Raw genomic sequence first — 15,835 nt, 5'->3', positions numbered from 1 at the left:
TGGGCTGCAGGTAGGATCGAGCCTCGCCCAGAATGGAAATTCTGCTTCTTTGATTATTCCTCTTCCTCTTTCCTCTGAGCTGAGCACTTCTCTGGAAAAGGTGTCTGGTGCTGATCACCTGTGAATGCTGGGAACAACCTTGGAACAGCCCTTGGAGCAAAGGGTGTGTTTAAGGAGACAGGAAAAGATAAAACTATCACTCTGGATTGGTTATTTTGACTGTTCCACTCCAAATATGAACCAAAGGTGATGCCTGGATCTGCCTGGTCACACTGGATCCCGTCTGATGGAAGGGATGATCCAGAGATGAAGCTCTTTGGGATGCCCCTGCCCACCTGTCACTTTGGGATCGTCTCTGACTGCTCCGGGCAGCGGGGATGGCTCCTTTGGGATTATCAGCCCCATTTCACAAGTGGGGAGGCACAGGGTCCGACCAGCCAGGAATAAACCCAGCCGTGGTAAGGGGGAGGCTGTGCCAGGCCAGAGCTGATGTTCTTTCTCATGTTCTTCATCTCCTTCCTCAGAGCCCGGGCTCAACGGAGCTGCCGTGCCCATTTAATGCATCCCGCAGGAGGGAGAATGCGGCTGTTTTGGTTCATTTTCCCCAGGATCAGAGCCTTTACCGGGCTTTTTTGCCTCCAGCCATTAGAGCTGGCAGCTTTTTGCCTGCCCGGAGGCACTGCCTGGCAGAACAGCTCTCGGAGCAGGGGATGGGAACGCCGCTGAGGCAATGTGAACATATGCAAATCAGCCAGCGTGACGCGTATCCTAAGGTGTTAATGAATTTATAGATGCATGAATAATTACTTGTGAAAAGCACGGTGAGCTGCGGAGGTCACAGATGGCTGGAGAATGACAAAACAGCGTTTGGGGGGACGGAGAGTCCCGCTGGCACCCTGCGGCCAGGAGCGGGACACGGTGGGAAACCGAGCAGCAAAGGCACACCCACGCTGCTGAGAATCCTGAAATTCAGCAGGAGCAGGGCTGTGCTGGAGTCAGGGGCTCGGCCGAGGGGCCGGGATGGAATTAGGATGGAGAGCAGCGAGGAGCTGTTTGCCAGCGTGGCTGCTCCTCGTTAACACCCACATTAATGATCCTGAGCCCCGGGCATGGCAGTGACAGTCACGGCTGCCATTAAACTGCGAGGTGTGATGAGCACTGGGGAGGGCAAGGAGATCATCTCAAGGGATGGAGATCTCACAGGACGCTCGGAGAAGGCAAATGGGGAAGTAGAGAGAATAATGCTGGCACTGGGAGGAGGGAGAGCTGCAAAATCCTGGGGTGAGGGTAGAGAGGTGCTGGGCACTGCCCTCCTCCTGCTAGACTGCTCTCATTGCTCCTCATCAGCAAGAGGAAGTTTTTAACTTGACCCTTCATTTCATGGACAAAGCTGGAACACTTTATCAGGAACCTCTTTGGGTTCCAAGGCTGGGTGTGTGATGGCCAGAGGAGGATGCCCACACCAGCTGTTGGACACGGCAAAGATGTGGATGAAGTCCCTGCAGACTCTGAGAAGGAATTGGGGAGTATTTCCTGGGAACGTGCTTGCCGAGGGCAGATGAGGGTGGGGAGGCTCTGATGCAGGCAGGGGAGGGGGCTTTGATGCCTCGTCCCTGCAGGTAGGATGTCCCAGTTGTACCAAAGCCAGCATCAGGAGCAGAGATCATGGACCATCTCTTCCAGCTCCTGAACGGTGCTGGTGCTGATCCAATGGTGTCATTTCATTACTGTATTTTCAGGAAAAATACCTGGATTTGGCCAGGAAAGGGGAAGAATTGCCCCCTTCCAGTCCAGCTAGGCTGTGAGTCTCTGTTGTGTCACATGTGGAAGTGCTCAGCTTTGCCTTCCCTGTTCACACTTAAACAGTTCCATTGTGCTGTGACCAAACCACCTCTCACCAGTCTGGCTAATAAACCCAGGAGCTCCACAGCCTCTCCCTGTAAGGCATTTTTTTCTCAGCTCTCAAACAAATGTTGTCATTTTTTCTGCACCATTTCCACCCTGCCAGAATCCTCATTGCAACAGCTCCACTCCCAGCCTCACCAAGGCACAGGCTGATGTGAAATCACCCCCTGGCTCCTGCAAATAACCTACGAAAGTCCCCAGGATGTCTTCCAAGATCCAGTTCCTGACCCCCCACCACCACCCTCTTCCTTGTTCACTCACAGTGCTAAATGTTCTCTTCTGCTGAGGCTTCGTGTGTGCTTGCAGCCTGGTGGTTACAGTCTGGAGTGGGATTTGGGATGATCCCAGATGCCCCTGTGGGAGCCAGACCCGGGCTTGGCACTGCTGATCACACAGGTGAGGTACAGGGTGCCATGGAGAGAAAGCTTCCCTTCACCCCAGCAGATTGCTCCAAACCCAGCCCCAGCCTCCTCTGTCCTTCCAGCCTTGCAAATCCCACCATGCACTTGCAGCTTTCTCAGGGCAAAGCCCTACTGGGAACAAGGTTCTTGCACAGGAACCTCAGTGGTGCTGGGATAAGTTGCCAGATTTCCACCTCCTCCTGCCTCATTGTTTGGAGGCTCCCTGGCTGTCTAAATACTCTGGCAATCCTGACAATTTCAGCAAGCAATTCCACCCACCCTACGATGATCAGCCTTGCCTTCCCACCAGGCATTCGTGGAACAGGCAGGACATACAAGTGCTACCCACAAAATTGAGAGTTAGAGGAGGAAAAAACCACCCAGCAGCCTAGAAAGCAGCCACTGGCTTCTTCAACGCCTTCTCCCTTTCCCATTCTTTATATCTTTTTTTTTTTTTCCAGGTTTCTTTGTAATTTTTCAGCTTCTATTTGTCACCAGCAAATGAAAACTGGGGCTGAGACACAGAGAACAGTGACCACAGCACACAGAGGGGCTGGTGGTGAGGCTGCACCAGCATCACTCTGGGTTTCCTGGGATTTCAGCCATCCACCCCTTGCCCTGCCCGTGTCTGTCGGTCCCCACAGGTGAAGGCAGTGGCCTCAGAAGGTGACACCTCCCCTATTAATGAGCTCCTTATCACCTCGTGCTCACCCGCTGTGTGTCTCCCTGCCCTCTGCAGCTTTCCAGGTGTGAGGTGGCAAATTCGCCCCGCAATTAGCCCGGCCACTGCAATAAACCCCTGCCAGCTCTCCCTCCTCATTAGCCAAGTTACACTCGAGGAGTTTTTATGGCAAGAGAACGTGGATCTCGAGAAGAGGATTTTCGGAAGAGAATCTTTGCCTTGAGTGGTTATTGCGGGGCTGAAGGACAAGTGTCCGGGCTTGTTACCATCAAACTCTGCCCGGAGCGATCCTTAGGGAGGGGAAGGAATTCCTCACCATCAGCTGTTTGATGGTCGGGTGCTCCTCCGCCTCCCTGCCCGAGGCCGGCTCCTTGTGCACGATCTCCACACGGATATCGTTCTTGGCAGAAACCACACCCTTGAGATCTGGGGAAAGAGGCAGAAGGAGAAGGGGGTTAGTCCGAGGAAGTGATGGAGCCTCTGCAGGGACCTGGCTGAGGACTCCTGGCAGCACCAGAGAAAATAACCCCGGCTCACCAAGCCCACTGGAGAGCCGGAGGAGCAATATTTGCTTTGGATAAGGTACGGACAGCTCAGACTCCTACGGGAATTCCTCCTGGAGCTCTGCCACGCTCACGGTGCTGTTACCAGGGGCAGGGCTGTAGCAGATACGCTCCTACAGGGACTGAAATCATTGTCCAGCCCGCTGAAATTAGGAAATACTGCTCCTGAGGGATGGACTAGCTCTGCCCAGGCACTGGGAACCCCTGAGAAAAAGCCTCCCCCAGTCTGGCGTGCAGACAACACATAGAAAAGGCCAAGCAACGAGCACATACATAGCCAGGGACGGTTTTATCATCTCCAAGCAGCCTGGAAATGACAATGAGAGAAGAGAGGAACATTTCTGGAGAGACTCCCTGCCTTCCCTGAAGGTGTCAGGCGTGCTTTGAACAAGTCATTTCAGCAGAATTAAACCACAGACGAGGAGCAGCAGGAGCAGAGCGGCGGCGCAAAGCCGAGATGAAAAGCAGAGATGGAGGCAAATCTGAGCACAGAGACCTCAGCAGCTTTGAAGCCACGGATCTGGCTCTCACCTCCCAGGATGGCTGTGCCAGCCCTCCCAGACCCAAAAACTGCCTTGAACCACCAGTTTGTCAGATCTACCTCCAGCTGGCGGATCCAGCAATGCCCTGCCAAGCCAGGATTGCGGGGATCAGTCCAGAAAAGGCTGGACCCCCGGGAGTTTTATCTCTACCCCAAACTGAATGATGTAAGGGACACCAGCTCCAAGCTCCGTCCTTGAATTCATCCCTCCTGGCATCCCCGGTCCTCCACAGCACCCAGACCTCTCCAAGCCTCAGGGCACAAGGCAAAGCCTTTCACTGGGAAGTTACTACAGGTTTTTTTTTTTTTTTTTTAATGTTGTCCTGCTGGGACCACATTCCTGGTGCTGGAGCCTCTGTCTTTAATCACAAGGAGAAGCTAATCAGTGTCTTGCAGCTCCTCTCCCAGGAGTGTTCCCCCTTAAATAACTCTGGGCCGTTAAGTCACTGAAGATATAACAACAGATGTGAAATAATATTTTTTATATTCCAGAGCCTCCAGGCTCGGTGTGTCTGCACCTGGTCCTTTTTTAATTTTTTTGCTGCATTTTCCCAAAACATGGTCAGGAATTGCCTCCCCCGTTGCTGTTAGTTGTGGTCAGTGGCTGGGTCAGGAGATTCCTTCTCCAGAGTTTCTGCTGGGTCTCTCTGTCCCCTCTCTCTGTTCCCACAGCCTGCACCAGGTTGTTGTAAATGATGGCAGAATGCTCCAGCATAAGTCTTGGGAGAGGAATCTACAGACACCCTGGCAGGAAATGAGTCCTCCTGATATCCAAGTGCTCTGTCAATCCCATCATTCCTGGGCTGATCTCTGTAATAACTCTGCACATCACACACCACTAACAGTGATGAAATTTCTGTCCTCACCTTTCAGCCTGGTGTTCCTACCCTGCTGCCACTGGAGACAGTGGTCACAGCATTCAGCTGGCATCAGCACCTCAAAACTGGGGCAAAAGCCCATCCACCTGGCACATCCAAGTTCTTCCCTGCAGGATTCTGCACCCTGAGTGTCACTGGGGTCTGGTTCAGCTGCTGATGCTCCCAGTTCCCCCCAAACCCAAGGACAGACTCTGTTTTGGTAGCTTCCAGTGGCTTTTGGAGCCAGCTAAAGGGGAACTGAGTGGACTCAGTGCCACTGGAACCCCATGCATGGATTTCATGCTGGGGAATCCCACCTGCACTCGGGATTTGCTGCTGCCCCCAGCTGGGTCTGGCTCTTCCCTTCCCAAAAGGTTCAGGGCAGGGAATCTTCGCTGATTTCTTGGGTGATTTCTGACTTATTCTGATGCCAAAGTGAAGTGGCAAAGGGACCCTTGCCCTGGCCTGGGGATGCTGCTGACCTGTCCCCAGGAATCACTGCCAGGGAAGATCCCAGACCCAGCAGCCTCTGGTGTATCAGAGACCCAAAAACCTCTTCTAAATGGGATAGGAAGCACAGTGGAGACAAGGGACTTCAAACCCTGCCACCATGTCCCCAGTGCCCTCTTTCCAGAGCCAATCTTCCCAGCCCTTCTCAGGTGAGGAAAATGCCTCTTCTTCCTGTTTACCAATAGGATAAATAACTCAAGGTAATTTTCTGGGATCAAAGGGGACTTTGTTCCCTCCTGGCTTTCCCCTTGAAGAGCAGCCCATCTCTGCATGCCTCCAGCTTGTGACGGTCTAAATCCTGGCGTTTTCACCACTCTGGGATCTGTTGTCATGGCATTCCCGTGAAATTGTGTGTCCTGTAAAGAGCCCTGCACCATCTGGTTCCATGAAATGAGAGGGAAATAATGAACACACGCTCTCTGTTTCTCTGAAGGATTCAGCATGGGGAAAAGAGACCCCATGGACATGGGACCACGGCTTGGCCCTGCTTCCTTCAGGTGCTTGCATTGTCCCTTGCTGCCAAGTGACCTCCACGACATCAAACTGGCTTGGTCTTGGGTCCTGTCCATCAGCAATCCTTCCCCAAAAAGCAAGATAAATGACTTCCCCTATTTAATTCATTAATTCTTGCTAATGGAGGCTGTGAGAGCTAAAAAAAAAAGGGATAAAAGAGGGAAAGGCATCATTATCACACTGAAAATTAAACACATTTCTGCAGTGGGGGGCCGTGTGTCCTTACTGAATCCAGGACCAGCCTGGTGTCTTTGATGGCTTTGTAAACCATCAAGGGGGGAAAAATAAAAGCACAACAACTGGGTTTTCTGGCACACACGTGGGGGGTTTGGCATCCCAGAATCCGCACCACACGTCTATCGAGCCGGGAGCAGTGCCAAGGATCTCCTCCTCTCCCCAGGGGCTTGGAATGCTCCAGACAATCACACTCTTCTCCCTCCTGGTTTGGTGCCTTTTCATGGAGCCAACAATCCTCCGTTAATTTCCCGGTGTCTTTTTAATGAGGCCAGACAATGCCACACTTCTTCCCCCTCCTCCTCCTCTACCTGTGTCTCGAATGCCATTTTAACTCGTTATTCCCACTGCAGCCAGACTCCAAAATGCACGAGTCCCATGAAAAACCCCTCTGCTGGCTCTCATTCCTGCCAGGAATATGCATGTCAGGAAAATCTGAATTAAAACAGAAGCAGAACTGTGGAGGGTTTTTAAGCACCGATGTGGCACAGCGAGGATGCTTCTCCCTCTTGGACCTCAAGATTTCTCCGAGGGAGAGATTAAGAGGTGCCCCGCACACCTCCTGAGCTGCCTGTGCTGCTAACAGGGATCAGCAGTAACCCTGGCATGTTTTCCATTAACCCTTCCCTTTTCCCACAGGGCTGCTGTTTGCAGCAAACACTGGGTAGACCAACATGAGAAGCAAATTCAGTAAATTGTGTCAGTAAATTCAGTAAATTGTGTCAGTAAATTCAGTAAATTGTGTCAGTAAATTCAGGCTCTGATTTCTCCCTGATTCACCCTTTCCCCAGAGCTCTCCCCCCAGCCCTCCCGAAGGGATGCAGTGCCCTTGGGGGTGACACTTACTCCTCTGGGAGCGGGCACAGCAGAAGGCGACGATGGTGGCCATCAGCACCAGGAACGCCACGCCAGCCCCCACGGCCACCCCGATGATCACCGCCATGGGCACCGACTCTGCAAGAACAAGGAGAGCAAGCATGAAGCGGGATGAAGGTCACACAGGGGGCTCTTCCCCCAGGGACCCACCCCTGGCTACTGGCAAGAGGCTCAGTGATGAGCCCAGGGAGGGTTTTGGGGCGTCCTTCCCTGCTCCCCCATCAGCACGGGCTGCCCGTGGGACACTGCAGTTTGTACAACCCTGCTCGTTCTGTGCCTCAGTTTACCCTGGGAGGAGAGGAGGGGGGAGCCGGAGGAACAGATTAGCAACTGCTCTTGTTAGTGCCCTGTGGGTTAATGAGTGAGCTGCTCTGAAGGATGAAGTGCAAATTAAGACCGTGTGTTAATATTATTAAGAAAGAGAAATGGCATCTGAGCAGGCTGATGGATGACTTAACCCAAGTCATCACTCACAGCCCCTGTGATATTTTATATCCCAGTTTCCTGCCTTCTCCCATGGCTTATCAACTGTCAACTTCCCAAATTCCTGAGGGTGCTGCAAAGACTGGGACAGGAGGGATGGCCATGCTGGGGCTGAGCACTTTGGGCTGGGATGTGTGGGAGGCAGAGCAGGGGATGCATCCTCACATCCTTCTGCCTACAAGAACTCTGTCACTAAGCTCCTGCTGGGGATTTTGGGCTGTGCCTCAGCCAGCAAAGCTGATTTATCTACACAGGCACTGGCAGCAGCTTGTGAGGTGTGGGGAGGGCGGAATGGAAAATCACATTTATGGTGAGAGGGTCAGGTTTGCAGCCCCAAAGCCTTGTTATCTCCCTGCTCTGTCTCCAGTTCCTCCAGGCACAGCTCTGACTTTACAATGAGTGTTGGGCTGGATTAAGGAGGGCAGTGATGGGCAGCACTCACACTGTAGGACACCACAGCTGTGGGTACCACAAATTGCCTTTCTTGGCTGGGATGATAAAGCTACACCCTGAAAACCCTCTCCCCTAAAGCTGCAGGTATCTCTAGATCCACATTTCTTCTCTTTCTGAATACTCTGTAGGACCTTGTGAACCAAAAGAGGGATAACCCTGTCTGGGATGACCAGATAAGCTGAGTGATAAACTCACAACTTTCCTAGACACCTCCTTGGAAGGTGTTTTCTCCTTGGAGCCCTTGCCTTGGAAATGGATGAGATGAATTCATGGAAAAATGTATGTGGAGAGATGGTTCTCAGAGATCTGTGCAGATGGGGGACATGAATGCTGCTGGACCCAGCTGGGAAGCAAAGCCCAGGGATTATCACTTAACTGGGTGATACAGGAACCATTTCCCATTGCCCACTGGTGTGGAGCTGGGGCTGGGCATGAATTTCATCCTGGACCTGAGACCACAGATCCCATGTGTGCCTTTCCCCTGCTGCTGGGACTGGGGGCAGCTGTCATTCCACCAGCATCCACGGTGTAGTCAGCAAAAGGTGTCTTCCTTGTTTACCCCACCCCAGGTGGGACAGGGGAGTTCTAAAGCCACTTCATGGTACCCTTAAGCCATGGCTGTGGAGCTCCTGGGTCCTGAGCCCTAATTTGGGAACTGCAGGGTGATAAACATGTGGTGCTGATTGAGTTTAGGCTCTGTTCACACTTGATCAAAAAAGAACTGATGTTTCTCACTTTGTGGCTTGCTCGTGGATTTCCTGCTTGGGCCTGCTGGTCCCTTTATGGCCACTGGTGACATGACACAAGTGGCACTGAGAGTGTCCAGGTGGTGAAAAGGCAAATCCCCTCAGTTCTCTGCTGCCTCGAGCTGGAGCTCAGGGAACAGGGGCTACAGCTGGGTCCAGCTGCCCCAAGGAGCTCACCCTAAAATCAGCATCCTCCAACCTATGGCATGAAGAAACTGGAATTTTCTGAGGCCACCTGCTAGGCAGTGCTCCTGTCAACAGTGGTAGCTCCTCATGGGATTTTTTTGGCCTTTCCAAGGGAATATGGAGCAAGGGGGTGGAGAAACAAGAGCCTGGAGGCCCTGGGAAGGCTGGCTGGCTCTCAGCTTTGGGGAATGGGATCTGCAGGGCAGAGCTCAGAGAGAAGCAGGTGGTGATGGGCATGATGATGATGATGATGATGATAAGGAACCATGCAGGGGATGGGGTGGGGAAAATGTCCAGGGCTCTTCTGGGCTGGGATAAAGGTAACTACAAAGGGGCAGTGACAGAACGGTGGGGATGGTCCTGCAGGGATGGGTAAGCTGAGGAGGGCAGACTGCTGGTTCCCCAAGAATGCTGCTCTGGGACACAGGATGAGGAACCACAAGGGCAGCACATCCCGCAGCATCTGCCCTGATATCCATCCAAACCTGCTCTGGTGCCAATTGATGCTGGCCAGCACTCTCCCACGATGCTGAACCAAGCTGATGTCTGGAAATGACCCTGAAAACATGTCCTTTTCCCTCTTTGTTTTTGTCCCAAAATAGCTCTCTACGGGACTTCCACAATATTTTCAACATGGCTGAGTAACAGCATCCCCCTCCCAGTCAGACTGGGGAGCTGGGGCACAGAAAATGCTGGTTTCCAGAGCAAGTCAGTGGCACAGGGAGAACTGGAGCACTCCAGCATCCCAGTCCTGCCCCAGTCACTGCCCTGCAGCTCCTCCCTACGCCCCTTCCTGCCCTGCCTGCCCTATGGAAAGCTGCCGGGCCAGGAGGAGCCCTCCAGGGCCCTCAGGTGTGGTAATGGCTGGGGACAATTCACATTCACCGTCAGCTCATGATTTCCATACCTGCTTGAATACCAGCTCCTGATTTCATTTCCGTACCTGTTTGAAAATAAAGCAAGTGTCCACAGCCTTGCACAGCCCACGCGCCCACCGCAGCCTTCCTGAGCGCTCAGCCTGTGCTCTGCTCTGCTCCCCGTGAAGGGGATGGGCCCTGTCCCCCTGGGCTGGGCATGGGCACGGCTGTCCCCTCTGCCACCCTGGTCTGGGCAGGGCTGTCCCCTGTGCCACCCTGCAGTGTCCCATGGCTTGGGCAGAGCTGTCCCCTGTGTCGCCGTGGTCTGGGCAGGGCTGTCCCCCTGGTCTGAGCAGGGCTGTCCCCTCTGTCCCCCTGGCCAGGGCAGGGCTGTCCCCTGTGCCACCCTGCAGTGTCCCATGGCCTGGGCAGAACTGTCCCCTCTGTCCCCCTGGCCAGGGCAGAGCTGTCCCCTGTGCCACCCTGACCTGGGCAGAGCTGTCCCCTGTGCCACCCTGCAATGTCCCCCTGGCTTGAGCAGGGCTGTCCCCTGTGCCACCCTGCAGTGTCCCCCTGGCCTGGCAGGGACCCTGGATCTGAGCTGGCCACCCTCCGCCGGGACCCAGGCTCGCCGCCGAGCGCTCCCGCTGACTGGCAGACGACCTGCAAAAACCACTGGCTCTGTTTGCATTGGAAGAAGCCCAAGGCTAATTTTAAGGGGTTCATTTAGCTCTGATTTAATCTGGACGCCAGCCTTGCCTATAAATCACGGCTTAATGAGAACAATCCACCTGCCTGCCCTGGCATTTAATAAAATAGAGGAGAACTGGAGTTCCTCCAGGAGCTAAGCACTCCTCACACAAGCCGGCTCCCTCCCCTGCTGTGGAGAGCCCCGAGAGCGAAATTTCCCTGGCCATCCCCTGGGAATTGCTGGGTGTGTGAGCCCAGCCCTGTAGGACATGCTGGCACTGTGGCTGGTGGCCGGGATGGGGAGTAGCCACCAGTCCAGACACCTTCCTCCTCCTCACTGCCATCACTGTGGAGCAGAGGGAGCAGCCGCTCCTGTTTCTCCAAGGCTCTAAATGATGCTCCAGCCTGGGGCAGTGACATCACCTTGGACCGTGGGACAGCGAGTAAGGGGTGCAGGATCAGCCCGTGCCCTCCAGCTTTAGCAGGACAGGTAAAATCAGGAATACCTTATCAAGCAGAGACTTCACAGGGCTTGTCCCTGCTCCTGCCCCTTTACCAAGATCATGTGCCCTAAGGATGCAATCCTACAGCCAGCACAGCTGGAGTCTTGTCAGCGGCTTCTTGATTTCCTCTTTGGCATCCCAAGAGCACCTCCTGCCTCTCACAGCATCTCCCCACTCTCCCAGCCCAGCCAGGTGCTAATTCCCCTGCCCAGCAGCCCCCAGCAGCTCCCGGGCAGTGCTCACCTTGCTCCTTGAGCCGGATGATCTCCGTGTCGGAGCCGAAGCTGTTCCAGGCGGTGCAGTTGTAGATGGTTTGGAAATCAGCCCGGACGATGTTGCTGATGGTCAGTGTGGAGATCACCCCCTCGTCTGTGCTCACCGTCTCCACCGTGTAGCGCCCGGAGGTCCCAGATTCCAGGACGTTCTCCTTCCACGACCAAGCCTGCCAAGGGAGAGAGGGGTGAGCCCAGGGCACCTGGAGATGTTGCAGGCACCCCCGTGCCCCAGGGTGATATGCACACCCCCGTGCTTCGGGGTGATGCTCACACCCCCGGGGTGATACTCACACCCCCGTGCCCCACGGTGATGCTCACACTCCCGGGTTGATACTCACACCCCCAGGGTGATGCTCACACCCCCAGGGTGATGCTCACACCCCCGTGCCCCTGGTGATACTCACAATTCGGTCTGGTGGAGGAGTGCTGCGGATGAAACACTTGATCTGCCCCTTCTGGCCGTGCAGGGCGTGCTGGGTCTGCGTGCTGGAGATAATGGGGGGCCCTGTGGAGACAGGAGAGGCTGCTGGCACCCCATGGGATTGGTGGGGATGGGGGGTGTTAGGGCAGCCCCAGATGGATATTGGGGTCCATCTCTGAAGGGCAGGGATGGTGAAACAGCCCTATTACCTCCTATGATGGAAAACATTGAGTGGAGGCTTTGGGCTTGTGGACACACACATTCACAGAGCTGGGGAATTACAGCTTGGAAATTCCTTCCAGGCCTGGATTTCTCCTGACTCTCAGCTCCATTCCCAGGCTGACAAGCTGACTGCAGCTTCAGTTAGGGAGGAGTCTCCCAGGGTGAGAACACGGTGACAAACAGAGTGGAATTCATCACCAACATTAACCCCTGGTGTCTTTCCCGTGGGACACATCCTGAGGTGCTGTCCCAAGGATGTTTTTCCCAATTGTCCAATGAGCTCCTGTCCTGTCCTGGCTGCACTAACACACCTTAAATCCTGTACAATAATTTGGCCTTTTTTCCCTAAAGAGCTCGGTGTGTGTTGCTGTCTTTTCTCTCTCTTTTTAGTGCAGTGACCACATGGGCTCTGCTGCGTTTTTACAAAGTCCCCACAAAGCCCCAGGTGCCTGATCTTTGTACCCCCATCCCTGGTGTAAAGGATCCTGTCCCCATCTCCTTGGTGAGCCTGGCCTCTGAGAAGGGCTGCTTGCTGCAGAAGCAAAGCAGGATCCCATCTCACCTGTGTGCCTCTTCTGCGCTCTCCCAGATTCATTAAGCCACCATTAAACTAATTGTTGTCCAGGGCGGGCATTAAGGAAGATGTGGTGGAGAAGTTTCTGCTGGAAATCCTTGACACCCATCAGCTGGGCTCTCCTGTGCCATGTGGATCATGAAAGGAGCTTAGGAGAAAGGGGGGGAAAGGCTCTTCCTGAGCCAAACACCAGCTGAAGCAGCCTGGGCTGGGAAACGCTCTTGTCCTGCCTTGGTGGACATCCTGTGGCTGGGAGAAAAGGGGCGGCAGAGGAGAGCACGGCTTGGTGAGACCTGCATGTCCCTCACTGTTCTAACAGCGATCACCCCAGGGGAGCAGCACAAGAGCTGAGATCCTAATTGATGTTTATTAACCTCCTTAATTAAAGCAGATTTGCATTTCCATGAGTGGATTGCTGCTGGCAGAAAAGATAACAGCAACAACTGGGCTGCAGGGCAGGGAGGGAGGGGTGGCAGGGGCTGTCAGAACTCCTCCTGCTCCAGCTCTGGAACTTTGGGTGCTCACTCGGGGTTGTCATGCCTGGTTTGGAGCACATCACTGGGTATATCAGTAATACAACCTGGTGGATTTTTTTCCCATTTTCCGCACCTCCCTGCCCTGCACTTGACGTGTTCCTTAAAAAAAATGTCTCAGGGATTTGGGGTAAAGTGGGAAGAAACATTTGCCTGGGTATTCCTGCCTGATTCTCATCCAAATCACCCGTTTATAAATTTCAAGAATGCACAAAAATGTACCAAAATGCTAAAGCCTTCATTCTTGGGCATTTGTACACAGAGATGCCTTTTGGAACTGTCCCAGTAACCCCTTCCTGCACCAAACTTACACACTCCCCACAAACTTCCCACTGAGGCACAGCCTGTCCCTGCTTCCTTACACTGTTCCAAGGGGAGATGGATGGAAAACAAGCTCATTGAAGCACAATTCACTGACCAGTGACCACAGTTCTGGCAGCTCAGGAAATTACTACTGGAAGGGAGCTGCCATCAGCATCAGGAATAGCAGGAGCTGGGCGTGAAGGTCAGGACTTGTTTTGCTGTAATGGGCATAGCAGTATGGTAGTGGAAAATGTTGTGCCCTTTTTGATCGAAGAAGGCAAATGAGAAAAAGACATTTTGTTGTGTTTTTCTCTCTAAATGCTCAAGATGTTGTTCTAGGCACGATCCCAAGGAGTGAGTTCTCGTTTATCCATGCTGAAAGCCCAGCTCTCTGAAGGGTCTCAGTGGAGGTGACTCCGTGCTTTGCCTGAGGAGCCTCCTGTGGGCATTGATGCTCCTGCCCACCTGATGATTCCAAAGGCAGCAGAGACAAAAGCGCTGATGGGATCTGCAGGCCAGGCCTAAACAGTAATAAAAAGAACCATCTCCTTTCCATTTTGATGGTTGTGTGTTACTTATAAATTCTGGAAGTGCTCTAAGACTGGGTGACGCTAGAGAAAAATGGCTTAATAATCATTAAAAGGATCATTTTCCCCAAGGCGAGTGGATTTTAAATGGCACAAATGCCAATGGCTTTGGCTTTTATTATTGCTTCAGGAGTTCAGAGTCGAAGGCTTATCATCATGATAATAGTGGATGACTAAAGACTATTTGTGAGATGAACATGCCCAGAAATAATAGCATGAAGTTGCAGCCTCTTCGCATTCAGGGCTGGTGTTTGATTCTCCACCAGGCTCTGGCTCCTTATGAAAGCTGCCAATCTCCAGCTTGGCATTCAGCTCTGAGTGTGAGACAGCCCACAGGCAGGGAAAAGGCTCTAAGCAATGTTGCTATGGATATAAATGATGGAGCTATTGGTGGAGGTTATTTTTAGCACCTCGGTGCCAATTTATTTGTGTGGTCCTGGCGGCTCACACAAAAGAGAAGTCTGAGGTGGGAGCCTTCAGGAATGAAAGGATAGGATGGCCTTGGCTTCTCCAGTCTGCTCGAGTCCATCTGAGCCTCTCTCCCAAGCACTCCAAATGATTTGGCAGGAGAGTTTTGTTTAACTCCTTGCTTCCCACAGAAATCCTGGGCTGGCTGGTTCTGCCTGGTATTGCAAAGGAACATCACAGAATGATTTGGGTCGGAAAAGACTTTAAAACCCATCTCATTCCAAATCTCCTACCATGTGCAGAGACACCTCCCACCAGACCAGGTTGTTCCAACCTGGCCTTGAGCACTTCCTGACACCATGATGTGCTCCTGACCAAGCAGGGTGGTGGTCCCTGTCCTGCTCCCAGCTCTCAGGCATGCCTGACTTCTTTGTTGGGGTGAATCCCAGGTAAATTACATCCTGAATTAGTCACTTGGAGCTGTCCAGCCTTTCCAACAAACTTCTCTTGCAGAACAAGGTGGGCAGGGGTGGTGGTCCCTGCTCAGCAGCCCCTGCCAAACTCGGATGGTGCAGTGACAGATGGGACTACTGGTGATCTGCCTGTGAAGGTGACCTTGGGGGGCTCCTGCTGGGGTGGGAGCTGAGACCAGGCTGGGTGCAGTCAAGAGCATCGAGAGGCTTTGGCTGTAAATCCAGCTGCTGCTGATTTATGATGGCACCGAGTTCCTCCCTTCCCTCGAGCCTCTGCTGCTCTGGCCCTGCCAAATGCTTTGCATAATCCTCCTTCCCACTCACCAGACTCTGAATCCTATCTGCTTCCTTGCAGGCTGGTGGCCTTGGCTCTGCCACAGGATTGGGCTGCTCTGCAACCACAGCCCTGTCTGGTGAAGCTGGGTGGGAAGGGCAGGAGGATGCTCTCCCACCTTCACATCATCCTGCTGTGATTTGGGACAGTTTTGGGTGTGGATGGACTCAGAGTGGGTCGAGTGATCCCTCAGTTGGGATCTCTGTGCTCGGTGGGAAGGATCAGCCCCCCAAGACTCCACGTGCCCTGATCAGGGGCAGTGCAGCCAGCCCAGAACACAACTTCTCAATGCCTGATTTTTCTGTGACTCTGTCACATCTGGAGATACCAAGACAATTGTATCACCCTCCGGATTTAAAATCACTTCAAAATATGAGGCATTCAACTTTCCCCTTGAATTCCATCAGAACAGGCTTCCAGCAGAATTCATTAGCTGGATTAGACACACTGTACTGTGCTACATGACTGGAACGCTGCTCCTGCTGCAGGACAGGCTGCCAAGCCCTGGTTCTTGGTGGATGTTGGATGTGGGGGTCTGCTCAGGGGCTTGGTTCTCCTCACTTGGAGGGCCACGAGACCATCCTGACCCGGAGGTGTGGGATTGTCCCTTGGTCCAACACCTGCAGTGACATGTCTGAACGTTGTCACCTTCAGGTGCACCCATGGGATGTGCAGGCATTCAGTTCCTGGCAGATACTCAAGGCT

The 15,835-nt window shown here is 53.3% G+C and overlaps 1 protein-coding gene across 3 annotated transcripts in view; it reads right to left on the bottom strand.

The window, feature by feature from the left end:
• KIRREL3 (kirre like nephrin family adhesion molecule 3) overlaps nucleotides 1-15,835 on the bottom strand; it is a 366,532-nt gene that overhangs the window by 8,566 nt on the left and 342,131 nt on the right. For 2 of the 3 annotated variants that reach the window (XM_088178057.1, XM_088178059.1), the window contains 5 exons: nucleotides 11,680-11,780; nucleotides 11,244-11,442; nucleotides 9,858-9,893; nucleotides 7,053-7,160; nucleotides 3,305-3,414 (listed from right to left, as the gene is read on the bottom strand). In XM_088178057.1, the coding sequence (XP_088034183.1) occupies nucleotides 3,305-3,414; nucleotides 7,053-7,160; nucleotides 9,858-9,893; nucleotides 11,244-11,442; nucleotides 11,680-11,780 (554 nt within the window). The remainder of the gene's footprint in view (nucleotides 1-3,304; nucleotides 3,415-7,052; nucleotides 7,161-9,857; nucleotides 9,894-11,243; nucleotides 11,443-11,679; nucleotides 11,781-15,835) is intronic. The other variant, XM_088178058.1, reaches the window with a different exon arrangement.

The sequence above is a fragment of the Sturnus vulgaris genome, chromosome 23, assembly GCF_052056855.1.
Source record: "Sturnus vulgaris isolate bStuVul1 chromosome 23, bStuVul1.hap1, whole genome shotgun sequence".
NCBI classification, from domain to species: Eukaryota; Metazoa; Chordata; class Aves; order Passeriformes; family Sturnidae; genus Sturnus; species Sturnus vulgaris.
The sequence above is the reverse complement of the archived record's forward strand: the minus strand, read 5'-3'. Positions and strand labels throughout refer to the sequence as shown.